The sequence below is a fragment of the Colletotrichum karsti genome, assembly GCF_011947395.1.
Source record: "Colletotrichum karsti strain CkLH20 chromosome Unknown Scaffold3, whole genome shotgun sequence".
NCBI lineage: Eukaryota > Fungi > Ascomycota > Sordariomycetes > Glomerellales > Glomerellaceae > Colletotrichum > Colletotrichum karsti.
The window spans coordinates 709,525-729,127 of NW_024065903.1; the positions used below are offsets into that span (position 1 = coordinate 709,525).

At 54.0% G+C, this 19,603-nt stretch overlaps 5 protein-coding genes across 5 annotated transcripts; 4 read left to right on the top strand and 1 right to left on the bottom strand.

Moving 5' to 3' along the window:
* Positions 1 to 170: 170 nt before the first annotated feature.
* Positions 171 to 914, top strand: CkaCkLH20_01296 (U6 snRNA-associated Sm-like protein LSm5; the record flags this gene model as incomplete). The annotated part of the gene is made up of 6 exons (XM_038884015.1): positions 171 to 411; positions 461 to 517; positions 575 to 613; positions 672 to 699; positions 754 to 817; positions 873 to 914. The coding sequence occupies 6 exons, from the start codon at positions 171 to 173 to the stop codon at positions 912 to 914; spliced, it is 471 nt and encodes a 156-aa protein (XP_038750607.1).
* Positions 915 to 1,405: 491 nt separating this feature from the next.
* CkaCkLH20_01297 (transmembrane amino acid transporter) lies at positions 1,406 to 5,379 on the bottom strand (the record flags this gene model as incomplete). The annotated part of the gene is made up of 5 exons (XM_038884016.1): positions 1,406 to 1,596; positions 1,652 to 1,762; positions 1,818 to 1,876; positions 3,052 to 3,203; positions 3,259 to 5,379. The coding sequence occupies 5 exons, from the start codon at positions 5,377 to 5,379 to the stop codon at positions 1,406 to 1,408; spliced, it is 2,634 nt and encodes an 877-aa protein (XP_038750608.1).
* Positions 5,380 to 7,678: 2,299 nt separating this feature from the next.
* Positions 7,679 to 11,645, top strand: CkaCkLH20_01298 (solute carrier family 12 member 3; the record flags this gene model as incomplete). Its single annotated transcript, XM_038884017.1, has 6 exons — positions 7,679 to 7,850; positions 7,912 to 8,897; positions 8,948 to 9,205; positions 9,263 to 9,638; positions 9,696 to 9,956; positions 10,003 to 11,645. 6 exons carry the CDS (start codon positions 7,679 to 7,681, stop codon positions 11,643 to 11,645), a joined length of 3,696 nt encoding a protein of 1,231 aa, XP_038750609.1.
* A 581-nt stretch (positions 11,646 to 12,226) lies between these two features.
* Positions 12,227 to 13,489, top strand: CkaCkLH20_01299 (uncharacterized protein; the record flags this gene model as incomplete). The annotated part of the gene is made up of 1 exon (XM_038884018.1): positions 12,227 to 13,489. One exon carries the CDS (start codon positions 12,227 to 12,229, stop codon positions 13,487 to 13,489), a length of 1,263 nt encoding a protein of 420 aa, XP_038750610.1.
* Positions 13,490 to 14,162: 673 nt separating this feature from the next.
* On the top strand, positions 14,163 to 19,570 carry CkaCkLH20_01300 (quinate permease; the record flags this gene model as incomplete). Its single annotated transcript, XM_038884019.1, has 8 exons — positions 14,163 to 15,179; positions 17,488 to 17,599; positions 17,652 to 17,945; positions 17,996 to 18,127; positions 18,274 to 18,677; positions 18,738 to 18,974; positions 19,074 to 19,295; positions 19,376 to 19,570. 8 exons carry the CDS (start codon positions 14,163 to 14,165, stop codon positions 19,568 to 19,570), a joined length of 2,613 nt encoding a protein of 870 aa, XP_038750611.1.
* Positions 19,571 to 19,603: the final 33 nt, after the last annotated feature.

Sequence of the window (19,603 nt, forward strand, 5' to 3'; positions counted from 1 at the left end):
GAACTCGTCCGTCAGTCGGGCAGACGCGTCTTGAGTGATGGAGGGGCTCAATTAGCTTCGCGATTGAATCACGGTGGCCATTAAGACGGAGAGGGAGCTCCAGCTCCGGCAGCCACGACCCTGATCCACTTTCGGCTTAGTCACGTACGCGAGATCAGACGATCAATCACATGACTCTTTCTACGCTCACGCCTCTAACTTTGTTCTCACACCTCTCGTTCACCACGGTCATCTCAAGCTTCGACGTTTTGGCGGCTGGCACGAATCCCAAGTCGAGCCGTATATCACCCCAACTGACCGCTGCAATCCCTGCAAATTTCCAAGCCGTTATCGAACGAGTGAAGACACTGCGAACCGGGTCTGAGTTGCGCAATTTAGTCGACCAAATGGCGTCTCAACTTCTCCCTCTTGGTAGGGCCCTCTGGCATCGACTCAGAAGTCTAGCAGCTGACATGCACAGAACTCATCGACAAGTGTGTCGGATCGAGAATCTGGGTTGTCATGAAGGGTGACAAGGGTGCGTCATGCTCGCGGGACTCTTGCGGTTGAAGGACTCTCTGACTCGATGAGACAGAATTCAGCGGCACTCTCCTTGGCTTCGATGACTACGTCAGTGAGTAACATCCGGCTTTCGTTTGTCCGTTGACAGTTCGAGACTAACAATTCTGCAGACATGGTTTTGGAGGACGTTACCGAGTTGTGCGTGGCAGCCTCCTGAGATGAGCTGATAAACGCCTGCTAACGATAGCCTAGTGACTACTCTGGAAACCACACCAAGCTCCCGAAGATTCTTCTGAACGGCAACAACATCTGCATGGTGAGCAACTCTCAGAACTCTAGCACCCCGAACTCTTGTGCTCACAAAGCTACAGCTCATTCCCGGCGGAGAGGGACCCGTACCTGTAACCGTATAGGAGACCGATGCAGAGCCGGTGAACGGGCTGGGTATCTACTGTTCTGCAAGCTTAGAGAAGCACCGGGCTGGTCTAGGGATGGATAGCAAGGACTTGGAGTGCGCCAAATGATCGTACAACAGCAGACAACGGGTCATAGCTGGCCATGAAGATTGAGAGATGTCAAGTTCGGGAGTCGCGAGGCAAAAGCTCTGCTGGGCGCAGCATAAACAGGACTTCACGGGAACAAGAGACCTCGGGTAGTCAATGACGTAATTCGAAATGACCAAGTATTTTTTTTCCCCTCGTTATAGAGCTGTCCTACTCCCGAGAGCACGAAAACCACGGCCGCGAGGAAGAAAAAGAACCATAAACCAGCAGTGACAGATCGATTACCTGTGCCATCTTCGTGGTATCAGACCCCGCCTTTCCGTTATCGTTATATAACCAAATGCCCGCCCGGAACGCCCAGAACAAAAGCAAAATTCCGATATCGTTCCTCATCCGTCATCTTACTGGCCCTGTGCATTAGACCGGCCGGCCTCGACCATGCGGCGCAGCTCGAACTCTCGGGTGAACTCCTGGCTGAGGTGGGAGAAGTCCTGCATGAGGCGCTTGATGACTTGGACCAGGGCTTCTTTGGGCGTGATGGTGCCGTCCGTCTGGACGCGAATAAAGAGTTCAGGCACGTTAGGGTGAGCGACTAGAGGGAGGGTCAGAAAGAGGAAGTTGCTGTTTAGATGACTAGTGGGACGAACTCTTGTAGCCGGCCATAAGGACGTTCTTGTGCTGCTTCAGGTGCTCCGAAAGAAGGTTGCCCAGAGTATGGTCTTCCTTCTTAAGAATGAAGTCGGAGGTGTTGGACATTCCTAAATGCTGGATTAGCCTACTTTTCTAGGCAGCGTCAGGGGGTTTGTTGCTTACCGGAGAATACCTTCTCCTCGATCTTCTTTTCGCCATCGGCGAGGAGGAAAAGCTCGAAACTGGGAGTATGTTAGCTTCAGTCGATGCTTCGCTTCTGAAACCGGAGTCGAGTTATGATGCTTTCCAAGCTGGGTAGTCTTGCTTTCAAACAGGGGGAAAGCATTTTGGGGCCGTGGGTAATGCCAGTGGCGAAAAGAAACGCAAACAATGCGTGCTGCAAATCAAACGTGTTTTGAGGAGAGAAGAAAGCTCAACCGGAAATAAGGCAGACGTAGGACGTGTGGTGTAGTGATGCCACTTCCTCGAGTGGGTGCGAGGGTCAGGACGAATGAATCACCACTGGATGATGCACAGAGGCCAGTTGCGGGCAGCAGGATGCCGTGGATATGGACCAAAAGAGAGTCCAAAACAGAAATTCCAAAGTCAGAACTGCGTTTTCTCCACTTACCGATCGGGGGCGTTCATGTTGGCGTAGTGAAAGTGCGGATTATGAGGGAGTTGGCGGACTGGAACAAGTTGAAAAGAGCGGAGGACGCGAGCGGTCAAATAGGTCAAGACGGGATAGCTTTGGGGAGCCTATTTCTAGTGTCAGAAACGGATCACTCCTCACTCGCAAACAGAGATCTACCTGGCAGAGTTGACCTCTCAAATTATGAGTTGACCTTGAAGGATGATGGAACTTAGAGATGGATGCAAGAGTGAGCGACTGAGTGGTTGCCTTTGAGGTTCGCAAAACCAAAATGTGGGTCAGGACAGAGCTGACTGCGCCACATATAAAAATGTGGCGGTGCGATGTTCCCCCGACCCGGATGACATTCGGAGCCGGTCTGGGCCCGGGGAACTGTGGACCGCAGTCTTAACGAACGGGCTTCCATATAGGACGGTGAATAAGGAAGTCATGAAGCAGGATTTTCGAACAATAGGAGACGGTTAAGAAGCAACTTGTTCAACCTGTGGAGCTTGAGAGACAAAGTGTTATTGTAATTGAAAGCTTAGCTGATGCGTACTGGTACAGAATATAAACGTGGCGACGAGCCCTCTGATCTTGAACAGTCTATCTACGATCCCTTACTCACTGCCGACCGACCTATGCTGTCCAAAACCACCCAAACGAACCCGCTGGACCCCATGCAGTGACTACCCAACGCTTTTCAGACAGCAGTTCGTAACAAGTAAAATGCGGCTGCATGCACTGCCCTCTTCTTCCTCCAAGATTTATCTCCGATCACAGTACCCGGGAGTACTGGGTTCGGTGGAGCCGCTCGCCCAGCTGTAGACGGTAATGGCAGTCGTGTAGCCCATGGCGACAACACCAAAGATACAGAGGCAAATATCCGAAATCTTCCACCACCTGTTTCTCGCGACCGCCTTGTAGTGCAAAAGAGGCTGTAAAATGATTAGCATGCCGCGTAATCCGAACGTTGTTCTTTGGTAAGCCTACCGGATAGATGTAGACAAGGGGAATGCATGCGAAGTTGCCGACGAGGGCCACAAACTTGTCCAAATCATCCGCGCCACCCCACGCGATGAAAGCACACAGGAAGACGAAGAAGAAGCGGTACATGTTCTTCTGCCACTTGATGTACGGGTTGTACTTGCCACTCTTCGTGAACAAGGCATTCTCCGTGATCTTGATGGCGGGGAAGAGCTGCAGCGGAATAGACAGCATGATGGCAACAGAGTACAGGAACTGCACGCTGTTGACCAGCTTGCTGTCTTGGGGCAAGTTCAAGAGAACAACAGTCTCCGTCTTGGATCCATAGGCGGCATAGGAGATGGCACCCATGCCAATAAAAAGGACGGAGATGATGATCATGACGGCGAACATGACCCGAGGGAACTTGCTGGGATTCTTCATCGACTCCTGGATGGGAATGATGAGACCTATGCCCTCGAACGTAAATATGGCTGTGCCGATGAACAATGTCCAGTCGTTGCGGTTGAAGTAGACAATGTCGGCCAGACCACTGGTGCTCAAGGTGAAGATGTCGTAGTACAGCAGGTAAGCCAGGCCGAGCAGAATGAAGGCGTCCGCAATCAGGGCAGTAAAACTCAGCTTCTCAATGTCTCGGAGCAGTGAGAAGGGTAGGAATACAAGCACCTGCAGGAGAATCAACCACTTGACGCCTACGTTGGTCTTACAGTCAGAGACCGCCAAGAGGAAGGCTTGTAGATTTTCTGATGTGAAAACCATGTACGCGGCGACAAATCCAATCTGGCTCAGAACAATGGAGAAGAGGATAATACCTCGCATCCATTTACCGTAGAGAATGCCACCAAGGTCACCAAACGAGCCCTCGACCTTGAGACGAGTGGTGACCAGAAGCACGAAGCAGTAATAGCTCAGAGCGGCCACACCCAATAGCACCAGGTTGCTAAAGTGCATACCACCGTTCAGGTAAGCTCTGGGAAGGAAGAGAACACCAGTTCCCACGAACGACTTGAGGAGCAACAGCGCGGCACTCATTGGGCTGTTCTTTCCACTTCCTCCCCGCTGCTTCCTTCTCCTCTTATGACGCGACGGCGTGAGAAGCGCGCTATCCTCCATCGGTTCCCGGTCGTCTTCGCTACCCTCGTCGCTGTCGTAGTAGTCGTCCTCTCCACCAGACCCAAAGTATTCGCCAGGCATGAGCGCTTCGTCGTCTTCCTCCAACTCCTCGCCAGCGAAGTGGCCGTAGATGGTAAGAAACTCGAGGAAGCTTGAAGTGAGCAACCGTGGCTGAGCACCGCCATTGCTAGGCTCGCCCCGTTCACCACCGTCTCGGACCGTGGAAGGACTCCTGGCCGCTCTGCGCAGATAGTTGCGACGGAACCCACCCGGGACCTTGATAGCATTAATGTCAAGAATATCGGTTTCGGGATCCGGTCGAGAAACGCTGAAGCTCTTGCTGCGCTGGACTTTGCTCCGAGATTCCGCATCTTCAGTCCACTTGTAGATACCTCGCGTAACGTCACCGCCCTGCAACTGCAAGCTTGAGAATTCGTCCTCGTTCAGTCCGGTCTCGAGTTCGTTGTCGGCAGTCTGCTTCCCCTTAACTCCATCACGCATGCTCGACTCTTCCGAGGGAGCGTCCGAAGGTTGTACCAAATGCCTCTTGACGATTTCGGGGTCTTCGTAGGCACCGGTAGCAGCTCCGCGTGAGCGGGAGTCGAACGAGCCGTAGTTCGTCATGGGAGTGCTTGACAGCTGGGCACCAGCAGCAGCGGGAGAGAGGGGTCTTGGAGGAGGGGTACCAGAACGAACTGGTGGTGTGCCGTGTCTCGGTGGAGAGGTTCCTAGAGAGTTGGACAGCGCTGCTGCCAAAGCCGAGACGCCAGGACCTTGGACGCTCGAACCAGCAGCTCCAGCTAGAGGGGTGAGGCTCCCAGACTCTCCGTTTTCGCCTGATCTATTTGCTCCTTGGCTGGGAATGCGGTTTGTTTGGGGAGTACCGTACTGAGCCGAGGGCACAGGCGAAGCCAATCTGGCGGTGGCGTCTGCTCGGGGGAGAGAGGTGCCATATTGTCGGAACGGGGAGTCAGCCCTGGGGATATTGAAGGAATCTCTCGAAGGAGAAGCCATCTCGGCGTCTGATAAAACTGTTCAGGCGTTATCGTATGCTGGTGAGGGCTATATCGGAAGCACCCAAGCAGGCCGTCGCAAGACTCCGATCTGGATCAACACACGGACAAAGTCAGCCACAGCGTGTCACAGGAAACAAAAGTTGAGATGGAGCGAAGGGCAGGACGGGAGCTAGAAGATGGAGGAGATGTGGAGCAGTTCAAGTACGGGAGGAGGTTACCTGGGCTGAGTTGCAAGACAGCTGACGAGATCAATTGAAGCGCGCTCGGTGGATGTGCGGTCGAAGCTGTTGCTGCTGGGAACCCGTGATAAGGATGTCTTCCTGGCGGGTCGGGTGACCTAATCTGGCAGGTCTGGAGGTCTGTGGCTCAAGGTGCGTCGGTACAGGTACCTTTGATAGTGTTGTCAGCGGCTCTGTGGCTCGTGGAGGTGCATAACCTGTTGTGTTGTCTTGCCGAAACCCGCTGGGCTGCTTTCCGCTGCCAGGGGGGCTCTCGGGCTGTTGTTTCTGCCGAGAGGGTTCGACTATGTGTTAGGTATCCGCAGCGCCAGGCTCCGGTGCTGTCGCGAATCTCGCAGCCTGTACCTTCACTTGAAGAACGCACCAGCCACCAAAGCATCACTGAGGCGACGGATGACTGCTCCCCTGATTCAAGCGTGTTACTGGGTTGATATCCGTACCAGACCAGGACATGTGTCTCTTTCGAAATCGGACATCCCCCGACTACGTTAAAGCCTTACATAATTTCTTATGCCACGAAAGCAATCTATTGTTTTGGAGGTTTCTCTCTGGCTTCGTTCCCCGTCATGTGCAACCAGGACTCGAAACTGCTCAGCTGCTAAAAACATCAGGTGCAGCAACCTTCAGCAGCAGACCTGACCTTATCTGTTAGGCTTATCGATAATCAAGTCTCGCTAACCACGGCTTAGGTAATACAAAAATGGGGGAGGTGGGTAAGCGAACCCCCATCATTGGTCGTTCTGCATGGCAATCGTCAGTGTGGGGGGCTACATGTCCACCCACACTGGGCGTTGGCTGCCCGCCCTGGTGTGACCCCGAGCCCCGCGACGAGCGCTCCAGCTTTGGCGGCTCCAGCTTGGCAAGCGCGGATGTAGCGGTACGATGGACCTGGAGGCCTTACCGCTCTAGCAACCCGTGCATCCTTCACCTCTGAGATTGAAACCACATCGAGTCATGGAACCACCGGAGAAGGACACGGCACACCGAAAGCTGAACAACTCCATGCTCACGCCGCCTTGCCCATGCAGACAAGCCACAGTACCAACGGCCAATCTCTGCTATTGATCGAATGCCGCCGCCATGCGCTTGAGTCAACCTACTGGTCCCCTCTGCTATTTTGGAGCGTAACCCGGCCATGCCCGCATCAGATGGATTGTCGAACCAGGTCTGTTGAAGAACAGGGGCTGCAAAAACGATATCCCAATCGACGGATGCCGGTGGAGAACCTTGAATAGGGCACACCAGCATCGGACAAACCGGCGGGCCCCCGTCATCCAATTCCCAGATTCCCAGACATCCAACATCACCGGTTGCGGAGGACAGGAGCACGCATCTCGATGCTTGTGAAAATTGTTCGCTGTTAAGCGCTGCAAGCACACTGCGCACCGCCCTGGGAACACTGGCCCACGGTTTGACCTGTCTTGCACTGCCAAAATGACGTCGTTAGTCTTCCACCTTGGGCACATCTTCTGCGTCTTCTGCACCAGCTGCATGCCTATGGTCTTGGTTGTGTGTGTGGATCACTAAAATCCGACCGCGACAGGTTGGAGGATATCGCATTTCCCAATCGGCACGCGGGGTATTCAAGAGGCTTGCATTGGATCGGCCCAGATATCCCTTGCACGCAGAACGGTGAACCCTGAAAACGAGACGACAAGAGAGTACGCGAGACATGCGCCGGACCATTTAGATGCCTGTGCGGCCCGCCAGTCTTACTAGGGTATTCTATTACTGGTCGCCATAATCAACCGTCGACAGCCATCGTTCAACCATACTTGTGGATGCGCAGAGGAAGGACAGGATAGGAGGCTCTGACAAACCTGCACCTCGGTGCCGTTATGGGTGGGCATTTATAGCAACACGTTTCCCGCTTGTTACTTCCACCGAACCCCATTGCTTCTCTCGATCTCGCATCTCTCGAATCGTGTTCCCACTTGTTCGACTTGAGAGAGAGAAGTGCGGAGGTGGCGTCCGTGAGCTCCTCTTCGGCACGGGTTCCGCATCGTTGCACCGACCCAACGCCGGCTGTCACCCCTTTTCGGACCACTCCCATTCACCATGGGCGGTGACAGACGACCCAGCCTTTCCAGTATGGAACAGGCCAGCAAGAAGCCCAAGCTGGATGTCATCTCTGGTGTCTACATCCCGGTCTGTCTCAACATCTTCAGCATCTTGATGTTCCTTCGTTTCGGTTGGATTCTCGGCCAAGTTGGACTTCTAGGCATGCTTGGTTCGTCGGCACCAAATAGACGCCTTTTTTTCACATTGGCACAGACTAACACTGCCCACAGGACTGCTGGTAACCGCCTATCTTGTGGACTTTTTGACAACACTCTCCCTCTCTGCCGTAGCTTCCAATGGCGAGGTCAAGGGCGGAGGGGCCTATTACGTGATCTCAAGATCTCTAGGCCCCGAGTTTGGCGGTTCCATCGGCGTGCTCTTCTATCTTGCCCAAGTCTTCAACACCGCTCTCAACGTTGTTGGTCTGATCGACTGCATTAAGCTGAACACGGGAGGATCATTCGATCCGGGGTTTTGGTTGACCTACTTTCTCCAGACCTTAGCTCTGCTGCTCTGCGCTGGGTTGTGTTTGGCGGGAAGCGGCATTTTTGCCAAGGCCAGCAATGCACTTCTAGTCATTCTTACTCTTGCCATCTTGAGTATTCCGATATCTGCCCTGTTCAAGGCTCCTTTTCGGGACGATGAGCTTGGCGTGCGATTCACTGGATTCAGCCTCGAGACCTTGGTGGACAATTTTGCTCCTCACACGAAGAGCGAATCATATAAAGGGCTTGAGACTTTCCGAGAGCTTTTTGCCATCTTGTTTCCTGCCACATCTGGGATATTCGCAGGGGCATCAATGTCGGGAGACCTGCGTAATCCTAGTAAAGACATCCCGAAAGGGACGCTCTGGGCTATGATGACTACGTTCATCGCGTACCTGGTTGTTGTCTTTTCCATGGCTGCTACCACAACGCATGCTTCATTCCTCAACAACACCAACATTATCTCGGTCACTAGCCTTTCCATGCCGCTTATTCTTGCTGGAGAGTGTGCAGTCACCTTCTTTTCCGCCGTCATGGGACTGATAGGCGCGGCCAAGCTAATGCAGGCTTTAGCAAGAGACAAGCTCCTTCCAGGTCTCAAACCGTTCAGTCAGGGGACGAAGAGAGCCGATGAGCCGATCTTTGCCATTCTCCTGACTTACGGGCTTGCTCAGGTTTCCATGCTCGCCAACCTGAATCAGATTGCGACTCTCATTTCAATGGGTTACCAGGTGAGTGTCTGCCCTGTTCTACCTTGAGCTCTGAGCCTGATACGAGGCAGATGACCTTTTTCGTCATGAACCTGGCTTGCTTCCTTCTGAGGATTGGATCAGCCCCGAATTTCAGACCTGCTTTCAAATTTTTTAGTTGGCAGACAGCCTTTGCTGGGAGTATCATGTCTGCGGCGGCCATGTTCTTCATCGACCAGACGTATGCGGCTACTGCGATCTGTTTGCTAGTCTTCCTCTTTTCCTTGATTCACTACCTCAGTCCACCGAAGAGATGGGGAGATGTCTCACAAAACCTGATTTACCATCAGGTTAGAAAATATCTACTCCGACTGAGGCCTGAGCACATCAAATTTTGGCGCCCGCAGATAATCCTCCTCGTCAACAACCCCCGAAGCCAAACTCGACTTATCCAATTCTGCAACTCCATGAAAAAGGGGGGTCTGTACATCCTCGGCCATGTTATTGTAACCGATGACTTCAGCAGCGGTGTTCACGAAGCGAGGCTCCAGCAGGCGGCTTGGACCAAGTACATTTCGGAGTTCTCGAGAATCAAAGCGTTCGTGCAACTGACCATGTCTCCAACCATCAATTGGGGCATTCGAAATCTGATTCTCTCGGCTGGTCTTGGCGGCATGCGGCCCAATATTGCGGTTATTGGCTTCTACAACATGGATGAGCTCAGAGATTCGCGCCCTTCACTGGCAGTGCCCGAACCTCCGAGCTCAAACCTTTCGGCAACTCGTCCACGGCCGAAAACTACCGAGAGACCTATACGCCGAAGACGCGGTGATACTTCAGCACGCCTGCTTGAAGGCACACTTCCTACTGATGTAATCAAGACTGAAGGGATGATGAGCGTTACAAGCTATATGACCATGCTGGAGGACTTGGCTTTGAGACACAAGCTCAATGTCGCCATCGGCAAGGGTTTCGAGAAGCTTGAAACGCCGCGAAAGGACAAGGCCAACACGAAGAAGTACATTGATCTATGGCCAATACAAATGTCGGCAGAGGTATTGTCAGACGGGAAAAGCGTCTTGACGACGAATTTTGATACATGTATGTCCTCTGCTTCCTTGATGGACCTCTGGCTGACTTGTCACAGACACTTTGATACTCCAACTTGGCTACATTCTCCACAGCGTTCCTGCTTGGAGCAGGGTGTATGACGTTCGCATCATGGTCTTTGTGGAATATGAAAGCGAGCTGGAGGAAGAGAGGGCACGAGTCAAGGCTCTGCTGGACAAGCTCAGGATCGAGGCCGAGGTCAGAGTATTCTGGCTGGCTTCGGGGCATTTGAACACGTACGAGCTCATCATCAACGGGTCCACCAACAATCTCGAGTCCCAAATATTAGTTCACGACGTGTTGAAAGATCAAGAGTGGTGGGATGACTTACAGAGGTTGCGGGGACGGGCTCCGAACCTGGACTCAACCGACGAGCTAACCTCCTTCGCCAACATCATCGAGTCGACAGCAGGTCGCCCTGGTGTCTTCAATCCGCATGTCCCTCTCGAAGACATTGAAAGTGGGCGGCGGCCAAGCATGGTACATTTCGGCGAAATACCGAAAAGGCCTACCGTGTCGAATCTCTCCCGACTTGGCGTCAGCGTTGGAATTCACACGTCTCACCTGGGAGATGAGGTCTTCGAGGATGACTCCAACTCAGAGGGCGAACTCAGCGAACAAGAACAACAGCCATCCTGCTTGGACTCGGACTCCGAATTCGAGCATGGAGACAGCGAGTACAGCGAGGACGAGACTGCTGAAGTTGAAGCGCCAAGGAGACCCTTACTCCAGGGGAAGGGACGTGGACGAAGCCAGAGTGACGACTTACTCACCACACCTTCTAGGAGACGAGGTGCCAATCAACCCACCAAGAACGCAGCACCAAGTACTAGTTATGGTACCATGGTTGCACAAGCTCGGATTGAGGGACAGTCGCAGACTAGCCACGCGGTCGCCGACAATGTGTCAGCGCCTCCAACGCCGCTTGAGAGACCCGGGTTAGACCGCAACATGACGGCGCGCTCTTTGGGCGGGTTTCGGCCGACAAGTGGCATTCCTCAGGCCGATTTGCCCCCGACGAGCGTCTCTGGATCCGCAACACCTGCTCGGCCGGCTCTATCTCGACAATCTTCCGCACTGCGATTTTCCAGCCGACCGGTGCCAGAAACCCGAACCGACGTTGAGGGAACGTCCGGGCCAACCATCATGTTCGCGGATACCACGGAAGAAGAGACACCGCGAGCGGAAAGGCCGGCTTTCTCAAGGCAGTCCTCGACGGGACGTTTCTCCAGCCGTCCCGTCCCAGAGATGAGAGTTACAGCCGCTGATGATTTCGATCCTCCCACAGCTTTTCTAGAGCCGAGATCTCGCAAAGATTCAGTGGCTTCCACGGATCCGGGAGATGCTCACATGAACATGGCCGAGCTCGTAGAACGCTACAGACTAGACTCGAGGCCGGGTGGTGAAGGAGAGGGCTCGCCGTACGCCACACAAGGCATAGCCCTCTCATTCAATGATCTGCCGTCCCGAGCACAGCACGTCATCCTCAATGAGCTCATGCAGCAGAACAGCAGGGATACAGCTGTGTTGTTCACGACGTTGCCTGTGCCCACCGAGGGAACCTGCCAGGATGAGCCGGCGAGCGTGCAATACCTTTCGGATGTCGAGGTCCTGTGCCACGAGCTCCCTCCTACACTCCTGCTCCTGAGTAATCATATGACTGTTACAGTTGGGCTGTAGTAAAGACAGTGGGGAAATGTGTCTCGAATTCTGCGAGGGATGACAGCGATAAGATCAGACTACGCGGGGGTGGTTCATACTTTGGCGTTTATTTTTTGGGGGAGCCGGGGATCACCATCCGGACAAAGGAATGGGGTGGTAAACTTTGCTCGAGTCGCCACATTCCTCGATGTCTTTGGCTGAAATGAGAAGCCATTCAACTAAGCATTCTTTGTCGGCAGTACTCGACGGAACCATGATGGCTTTCTTCTCTGCAGCCTTTACAAAGAAGATGTCCCCGGCAGTGCATGCGCAGCTAAACCTTCGCCGTCCAGGTCCGAATTGCCCCTGCAGCTCTTCAAGGTGCCTTTGATGCCATGGACATTAAACATGCAGCCCCGCCAGCGGCTCTACCGTCTTCGTGGACAATTCCGGACACCGTCAATATGAAGAACCATGGGAGAAAATCGAACTGGACGGCTCAGCTGCCGCCGTACTTACGAGGCCTGAAGATCAAAAACCTCATACCGTCTCCAAAGTCTCCGAGGTCACCGAAATCCCCAAACAGCTTATTGTCACCAAGATCTGCGACGAGAGAGGTGATGGACGAGTCCTCGTTTCAAATCGTCCACACCCCGGACCGGCCGGAGAGGCCCATCTCGAGGACGGCGATCCCGAACGACGAGCAATGCATGCAGTTTCTCATGTCGCTGCAGAGGCAAGAGGAGAACAAGAGGGGAGCTGTGAAGAACCTCAAGATGTGGCCATACCCGGATGAGGAGTTGGAGGACCGCAGGTGTCTACGGAGCGTGCGAGTGGAGAGCGTACACCTCGAGGAGGCACGGCTTGCCAGGACAAACTCATCTGGCCCAGCGAGGGTCGTGGAGGTCGGGAGGAGCTCCACCAAGTCTACGACGGCGACAAAACGGTCTGGGCATCTGCCGTCACCGAGCGTTAGCGATGCAGGCGATGCGGACGTTTACGAGTTGGAAGACGACAGCGTCGAAGAAATCAGCACCGATCCCAAGAAGACCGTTCGCATGGTGCCGCTTTCTCCCCCGCCCACGCTCTCTCGAAGCCATTCTCGTCTGGACCAGCACACACCGAAGGCACAAATGTCACGCTGGTCAGACGACAGCGAGTCCCTCTTCTCGACACGGGACATCGACTCGCCGTGTCCTCAACGCAGGACCCTCCGCTCGTCCGCGGAGGTGTCGTCGCCCACAATGGTCGACGACGATTCAGCTGGCCCATCGACCCCCTCGACACCACCGCTCCTGACGCCTGTGAAGGATCGTCCGGCAACACCGTTCACGGATCCCCGCCTACAGTCTGCGCCCGACCCGACTACCCCGCCCCCGTCGGACCACATTGTTCACCAGATGAGCCCAGAGTCTCTGCCGAGGAAGTACTCCTGGCGGTCGTCAAGGGAGACGATACTCAACTCCGGTGCACCCGTCTCCAGATTCCAATCGTGGCTGCCGGAGCCGCGCCCGAGTTCCGCTGAGAAGGAGAAGGAGAAGACCCAGGAGCAGCGGGAACAGAAGCCCGAGCTTGAGATTTACGGTGACTGGGCCGACTACTACTTCGAAGACGGCAACTTCTGGGACGAAGACTCTGAAGGCGAGGAGCAGGATGACGAAGAGGAAGCGGAAGAGGAAGAGGAAGAAGGAGAGGCGGAAGAAGAGAGGGACTCCGATGGCAAAACGGAGACTGAAGATGAGAAAGACGCGGACGTCGACAAGGGAAAGCAGAAGACGGGTCACCTCAAGGTCGACGACGAAAACGTCTACCCGAGGTATGAGAGCTTCATCAAGGACTACAAGAACAACGTCATGAATATCACTGTCACGGAGGTTGAATGAGGTTCCCGGCTACGGAGTGGTTTTTCTGCTACTGCTTTTTTGGAGTTGGTGGTTGGACGATATACCATCGTTTCTTGTTCGAGACGTTGTAACACTATCATTGTACGATATCTGAAGTTGTCCTTGGACCGCGATTACCCATTTCTTTTTTGGCGAGGAATACATACTACTGCCGTTCACTCAGACCTTGGCTGATATCCTATGGTTTACCGTACGAAGCCCGCCGATGCGACCCCTCACTCGGCGATGTTGTGAGCACCAAGAATCCCATAAGTGCCAAGGTCCGAAGTCATCAGATTCCCCGAGGCGTAGCATCGCAAAGTTCATCCTAAGACCTGCACATGAAACAAACCATCGGTCAGAGTTGGACGTATCGCGGAAATCCGATGACACCCCCATCCGCGCAATCGTGTAAGTCATTGGTGCTTGGTAGGAGTGGCCCAAGCTCCGAGCTCTCCCACCCCCAGAAAAAAAAGAAGAAAAAAGCTTCCTCATCCCTCCAAAGTCTGGTCAATAATCTCCCATAATCAACTTCATCCGCCTGTTCCATCGACAAACTTTCATCTCGTCTCATTCCAAGACACCCGCGGCGAAGACGTCAGCTTACCACGCACCAACAACATGCGACAGGCTACCTGACTAACGCCAGAGCTTAACCCGCAGATGCCCTGACATGCCTCGCCTGGCACCATCCCTATTCCGCCGGGCGGCGGCCGTCTCGCCGCACGTCAGGACTCTGTTGCCCGCATGCCGCGACATCCAGTCGGCCGCGAACGAGCTGCGATGGATCAGGGCGCACGTGCAGGAGACTTTGGCCTTGCATCGCGGACCCAAGCTGTCGGGAGAAGGCAAGGAAGCTCGCGTGGCGAGGTTATGTGCGAAGCGGGGACGCGGCGTGCCGTTGCAGTACGTCCTCGGATCGCAGCCCTTTGGAAGGCTCGACATCCGGTGCCGGCCGGGCGTTCTAGTTCCCCGCGCCGAGACGGAGGCCTACGTGATGCATCTTGCCGACGTGGTCAAGGCCAGCCTGCCTGAGATGCGGGATCAGGTGAGGGTTGTGGATTTTTGTACGGGGACGGGATGCATTGCACTCGGACTTTACGAGGGTCTCGCGAGGTGGGCGGAAGCGGTGGATGTCACCGGCGTGGATGTCTCGGAAGCGGCTGTGGATCTGTCGCGGGAGAATCTGAGGCGGAATGTTGACGCCGGGGTGCTCTCACCTCCAAGCGAGGAGCGGAGTATCACGTTCAGGCGTGAAGACGTCTTTGACGATGCGGCGATGAGAACGATCCCGCCGTGCGACGTACTCGTCTCAAATCCACCGTACATCTCGCGTGACGTGTGGACATACGGGCAGGGGCAGATGGGATACTCGGTGCGGAAGTATGAGCCGAAACTTGCGCTCGTGCCTGGGGACTCGACGCCTGTTTATGAGGGTTGCGACCACGCTGATGTGTTTTATGCGCGGCTGCTGGATGTTGCGCGGTGGTTGAGGCCGAACATCCTGTTGTTCGAGGTCGGCGACCTGGAGCAGGCTCTCCGGGTTGTGAGGCTTGTTAAGAGGCATGAACTCACAGGCCAGGCTGGATGCGAGCTTTGGAGGGACTGGCCGGATTTGACACCGCAGGAGGATGAGGCTCAGAGGTTGGAGGTTGATGGGGAGGACCTTGTGGTCAAGGGGAGTGGAAATGTACGATCTGTGTTTGTTCGTCTATGAAAGATACCCCAATGTCATCAGACATGCATGATGCTATGATTCGCTACATCTCAAGACGGAAAGCTGCCAAAGCTGCCAGGCAAAATCAAGTTTTCACAACTGGCTGTGCTGGAAACGTGGAAAGCTGGATCCTGCAGTGTCGTGAAGTGAGGCAGGATCGTCTGCGGCAAAACAGACACATCAAGGTATATTCGACTAAAAGTGTACCAAAAACTTCCTTTCCTGAATGTTTTGCTTCACAGACAGCATCGCAGCTCGCTACTGCTCACACTCGTCATCAAAAGAGGCAAAAATCAAAAGAAATGTGCCCAGAGGCGGATTCGAACCGCCGTCAACACGGAACTGCTGCGTAACAAGACCACAACGTATCATCCTAACCAACTAGACGATCTGGGCGCTGCTGGTGATGGTAGACCTGCCGAAATTTGCACTTGTATTGGTCGCGCTTCCATCCCAGCCCCAGTTCCTGTGTGAGTGGCCAGCTCCAGCGGCTTCAGTGGGGCAGGTGCCCTGTAATTCCGCCAGTTCAAGCGCGCAACTTTACACTTTGACGAATTTCAAGGTCTTGAGAAGCTTCGTCGAACTCAACGCCCACCGGTGCAATTGACTTCAAGGAATCTGAGGGGGTACCTTAAATGCGATCATCTCCCGGAGGAATCGTGCCGCAATGGCGCGTGTCTCAGGGGAATTGCACCGAGACAGCAGGCCTTCATCAGCGAAAGACCCTGACACTGGAGAGAGTTCAAAGCCACACGCAGGGCGTCCCCCAGATGACTCGAATGTCCAGATTAATATTGTCAGACGACCGACCCTTTTGCCTTTGTATTAAAGTTGCTGTGTCGAGCCCGAGGATGATCGACTCGGCCGTCGGGACATCTTGACCCCTTGCACGCCGGACGGACAGAGCGGTATGTCATCTGATCAACAAGTGCTACCGCGTGCCTTGATAGATCTTTCCGGCTTGGAACGCAGCGGAATTTTGCAATCTCTCGTTCGGATAAGGCGGCTTTGATGCTAGAAGCTTGTTGAGAGGATTGGTGTGAAGTGATGTTCCGACATTGTTGTAGGTTCACGAAGTACGATTTACCAGCTTCGTGCCTTTGAACTTGCATCCATATTCTGCAACCCCGACCCGAATTAAGATTACTGCATCTCTGTCTCTGTCAAATTGCTAGTTCATGACTATTACACACGCTTCCTTACAGTCAGTGGCATCATGGAACAAGTCGTTACATTCCAACTCGCTTCTTCTTCTTCCGTGAGTCGTAGATTGACTCCCACGCGTCCAACGGCCCTGGGATTAGATGTCCTCATGCAAGCCGGAAGAAACTTGAGTTGGTAGGACTTAGCTTGCTAGAGCTTGTTTTGTCTAGTTTTACAGTTACAGTGTTTAGTTCTCACGGGCCATGATCTGAAGTTTGGAAGGGTTCGCCTGCGATGCATTGAGTTTGACGACAACATGAATTGCCCATAACCTATTTCGTTTGTGTGACGTGCCATTGCAGGTGAGGTCACATGAGTATTGTATTCGATGTTTAATCGCATCTCAAGTACAGACTGACACTCATTTATCCAACACAAGTGATGTATTTCTGGGCATAGATATTTCCTCACAACAAGGCAAACGCGATATCGCGAAGCCACAATAGGTAGAAAGCATGTGCGACTAACACCTAAACTATGCAAATCCTGGAGAACCAGCAACCAGGAGGGCTTCTCAATTATCGAGTTACGAAATTACTGTGACTAGTAGTCCTATAGAGTCTTAGAGAAGTTAACCCGCAAAACGATCTTCACGACTTGACCGAGCATTTTTACTCCCAACACCTAGGCAGCAAAAGCATACTGAGACACCGACCACACATGGCAAAGCCAAGAAACTACGACCAACATGCGGAGAAAATTATCCCTAGGACCCATCAGTCTCACATTGTATTACTGAATGGCGTTGAAGCCTCACTGCAAGGCCGGAAGGTTGGAAAGACGTTATTGGTCTGAGGAAGCTGATCGACAACTCCTAAGGGAACCTCATGATGAGCCCGCATCACTTCTTATCGTCGGGTCTACTTTGTATTACTGTACGAGGGCTAGCACATGTATCACAACAGTTGAATCGGCCACCCTCCGAATATGATTTTCGAGAGTGTCTTGACCCCGCAATGTTCTCCCAAATACTAGTAAAAGGCAGGACTGGCCGAGGACTGCACCGAACAGCACGACCGTTGATATACAGTCTTTCGCCCAAGCCACCCAGAACATAATTCATGATTCTGATTGCTAGGGTACGACCATGGGTATCGCCACATTTCTACAACGCGTTGTGAAGAACGATGCCATGAAGGAGGATCCTCCAGAGGTGTACGGCTGGAGAGTAGTCGCTCTTACCTGCGCATGTAAGTCACCTCATAGCACTTCACACCAACACGCCTCTGACTTCCAGCAAAGCCTGTTTCGGCGGCATGCTCTTCGGATGGGACAGCGGAGCCATCGGCGGCGTTCTCGCCATGGAAGAAACGCAAAAGCAGTTCGGATACTTCGAGGCCTCCGTGGCAGAAAAGTCGACCCAGGACCAGAACATCGTGTCGACCCTCCAGTGCGGCTGTCTGCTCGCGTGCCTGGTCACACCCTATCTCACCGATAAGTACGGCCGGCGCTGGTCTCTCATTACGACGGGTGTTATCACCATCATCGGGGTCATCCTCCAGGCCGCGTCAGCGGAGCATGGGACCTTGGCTTTGAGTGAGTCTCTCACGTCCAAGTGGAAAGAATCTTGTGCTAATAGAGACCAGTGTTCGTAGGCCGCTTCGTTGCGGGACTTGGTGTCGGCGCCGCCTCGATGCTGACGCCTCTGTACGTCTCGGAGTGCGCGCCGAGGGCCATCAGGGGAGGTCTCACTGCGTTCTATCAGCTTTTCATCGTCAGTGAGTCTTCACCACTCGATTTCACTCGTCAATGAAGGATAGAAAGTTTCAAACCCCATATTATATCCCATTGTTTCCAACTCTGCCAAATCCACGTCGCAACATGAACAAAACAGGGCCTCACTAACACCTGAACGCTTTCACAGCCGGAACGATGCTCAGCTTCTGGATAAACTACGGAAGCCTCCTCCACCTCAGCGGAAAGGCGCTCTACGCCGTGCCCCTAGCCTTACAAGCCATCCCCGCGGTGTTCCTATCCACCGGCATGCTCCTCTGTCCCGAAAGCCCCAGGTGGTGCGCCAAGCAGGACCACTGGGAGAAGACGCGAGCCATTCTCGTCCATCTCAGGGGCCTGCCCGGCGACCACCCGTACATCCAAGGAGAGCTGGACGAGATGTCCGAGCAGCTCGAGGCCGAGCGCCGGCTCGTGGGCGACGCCACGGCCGTGACGCTGCTCAAGGAGATGTGGCTCATCCCGGGAAACCGCAAGCGTGCTGTGATTTCGTTTTTCCTGATGATGGGGCAGCAGATGATCGGGGTCAATGCCGTGGTACGTTGTGAGAACGTCACCTACATCTCGATCAAGAGCTAACATGCTCTTCTTTGCCAGAACTATTACGCCCCCCAGATCTTCAAGAACCTCGGCATGAGCGGCACCGAGACCTCCCTCTTCGCCACCGGCATCTACGGCGTCCTCAAGGTCGTCGCCTGCGCGTGCTTCCTCACCTTCGTGGCGGACTCCCTCGGCCGCCGCTGGAGCCTGATATGGACCGGTTTCGCCCTGGGCCTGGTCATGTTCATCGTCGGTATCTACGGTTGCGTTAGTCCTCCCGTAGAGGGACAGCCTGTACGTGACCACCATTATCCTTCGAATGCCCCTGTCTCAGCGGCTTCTGTCTAGAGAGATATTTACTGGCTGAAACTACTAACTCTGGGGGTACATCAGATCCCGCCTTTCGGCTACGTGGCCATCACATGCATCTACATCTGGACCGTCGTCTTCCAGCTGGGCTGGGGCCCGTGTTGCTGGATCCTCGTGTCCGAGATCCCCACTGCTCGTCTGCGCGCCATGAACGTCGCCCTGGCGGCGCTGACGCAGTGGTTGTTCAACTTCATCATCGCACGCACCGTCTTGACGATGCAGCTGACGATGGGCTACAAGGGATATGTGAGTTTGACCCTCCAAGACTCAACCTCACGCTGTTGCCATGATCATCGGGTGGACGCTGACGTCCTTCGACTCGATAGGGAATGTTCTTCATGTTTGGCGGATTCGGCTTCGCTATGGCGCTGTTCGTTTATTTCTTCATCCCAGAGACAAAGGGCCTCAGTCTGGAGAAGATGGATGAGCTTTTCGGTGTCACACAGATGGCTAAGGATATGGGAGATGAGTCCAACAGGCGTGTGGGCAGCGTCCATGAGCAAACCGCAGAGAAGCGTTAGCAACATATGGGGACTCAAGTAGAAGCTCACGCA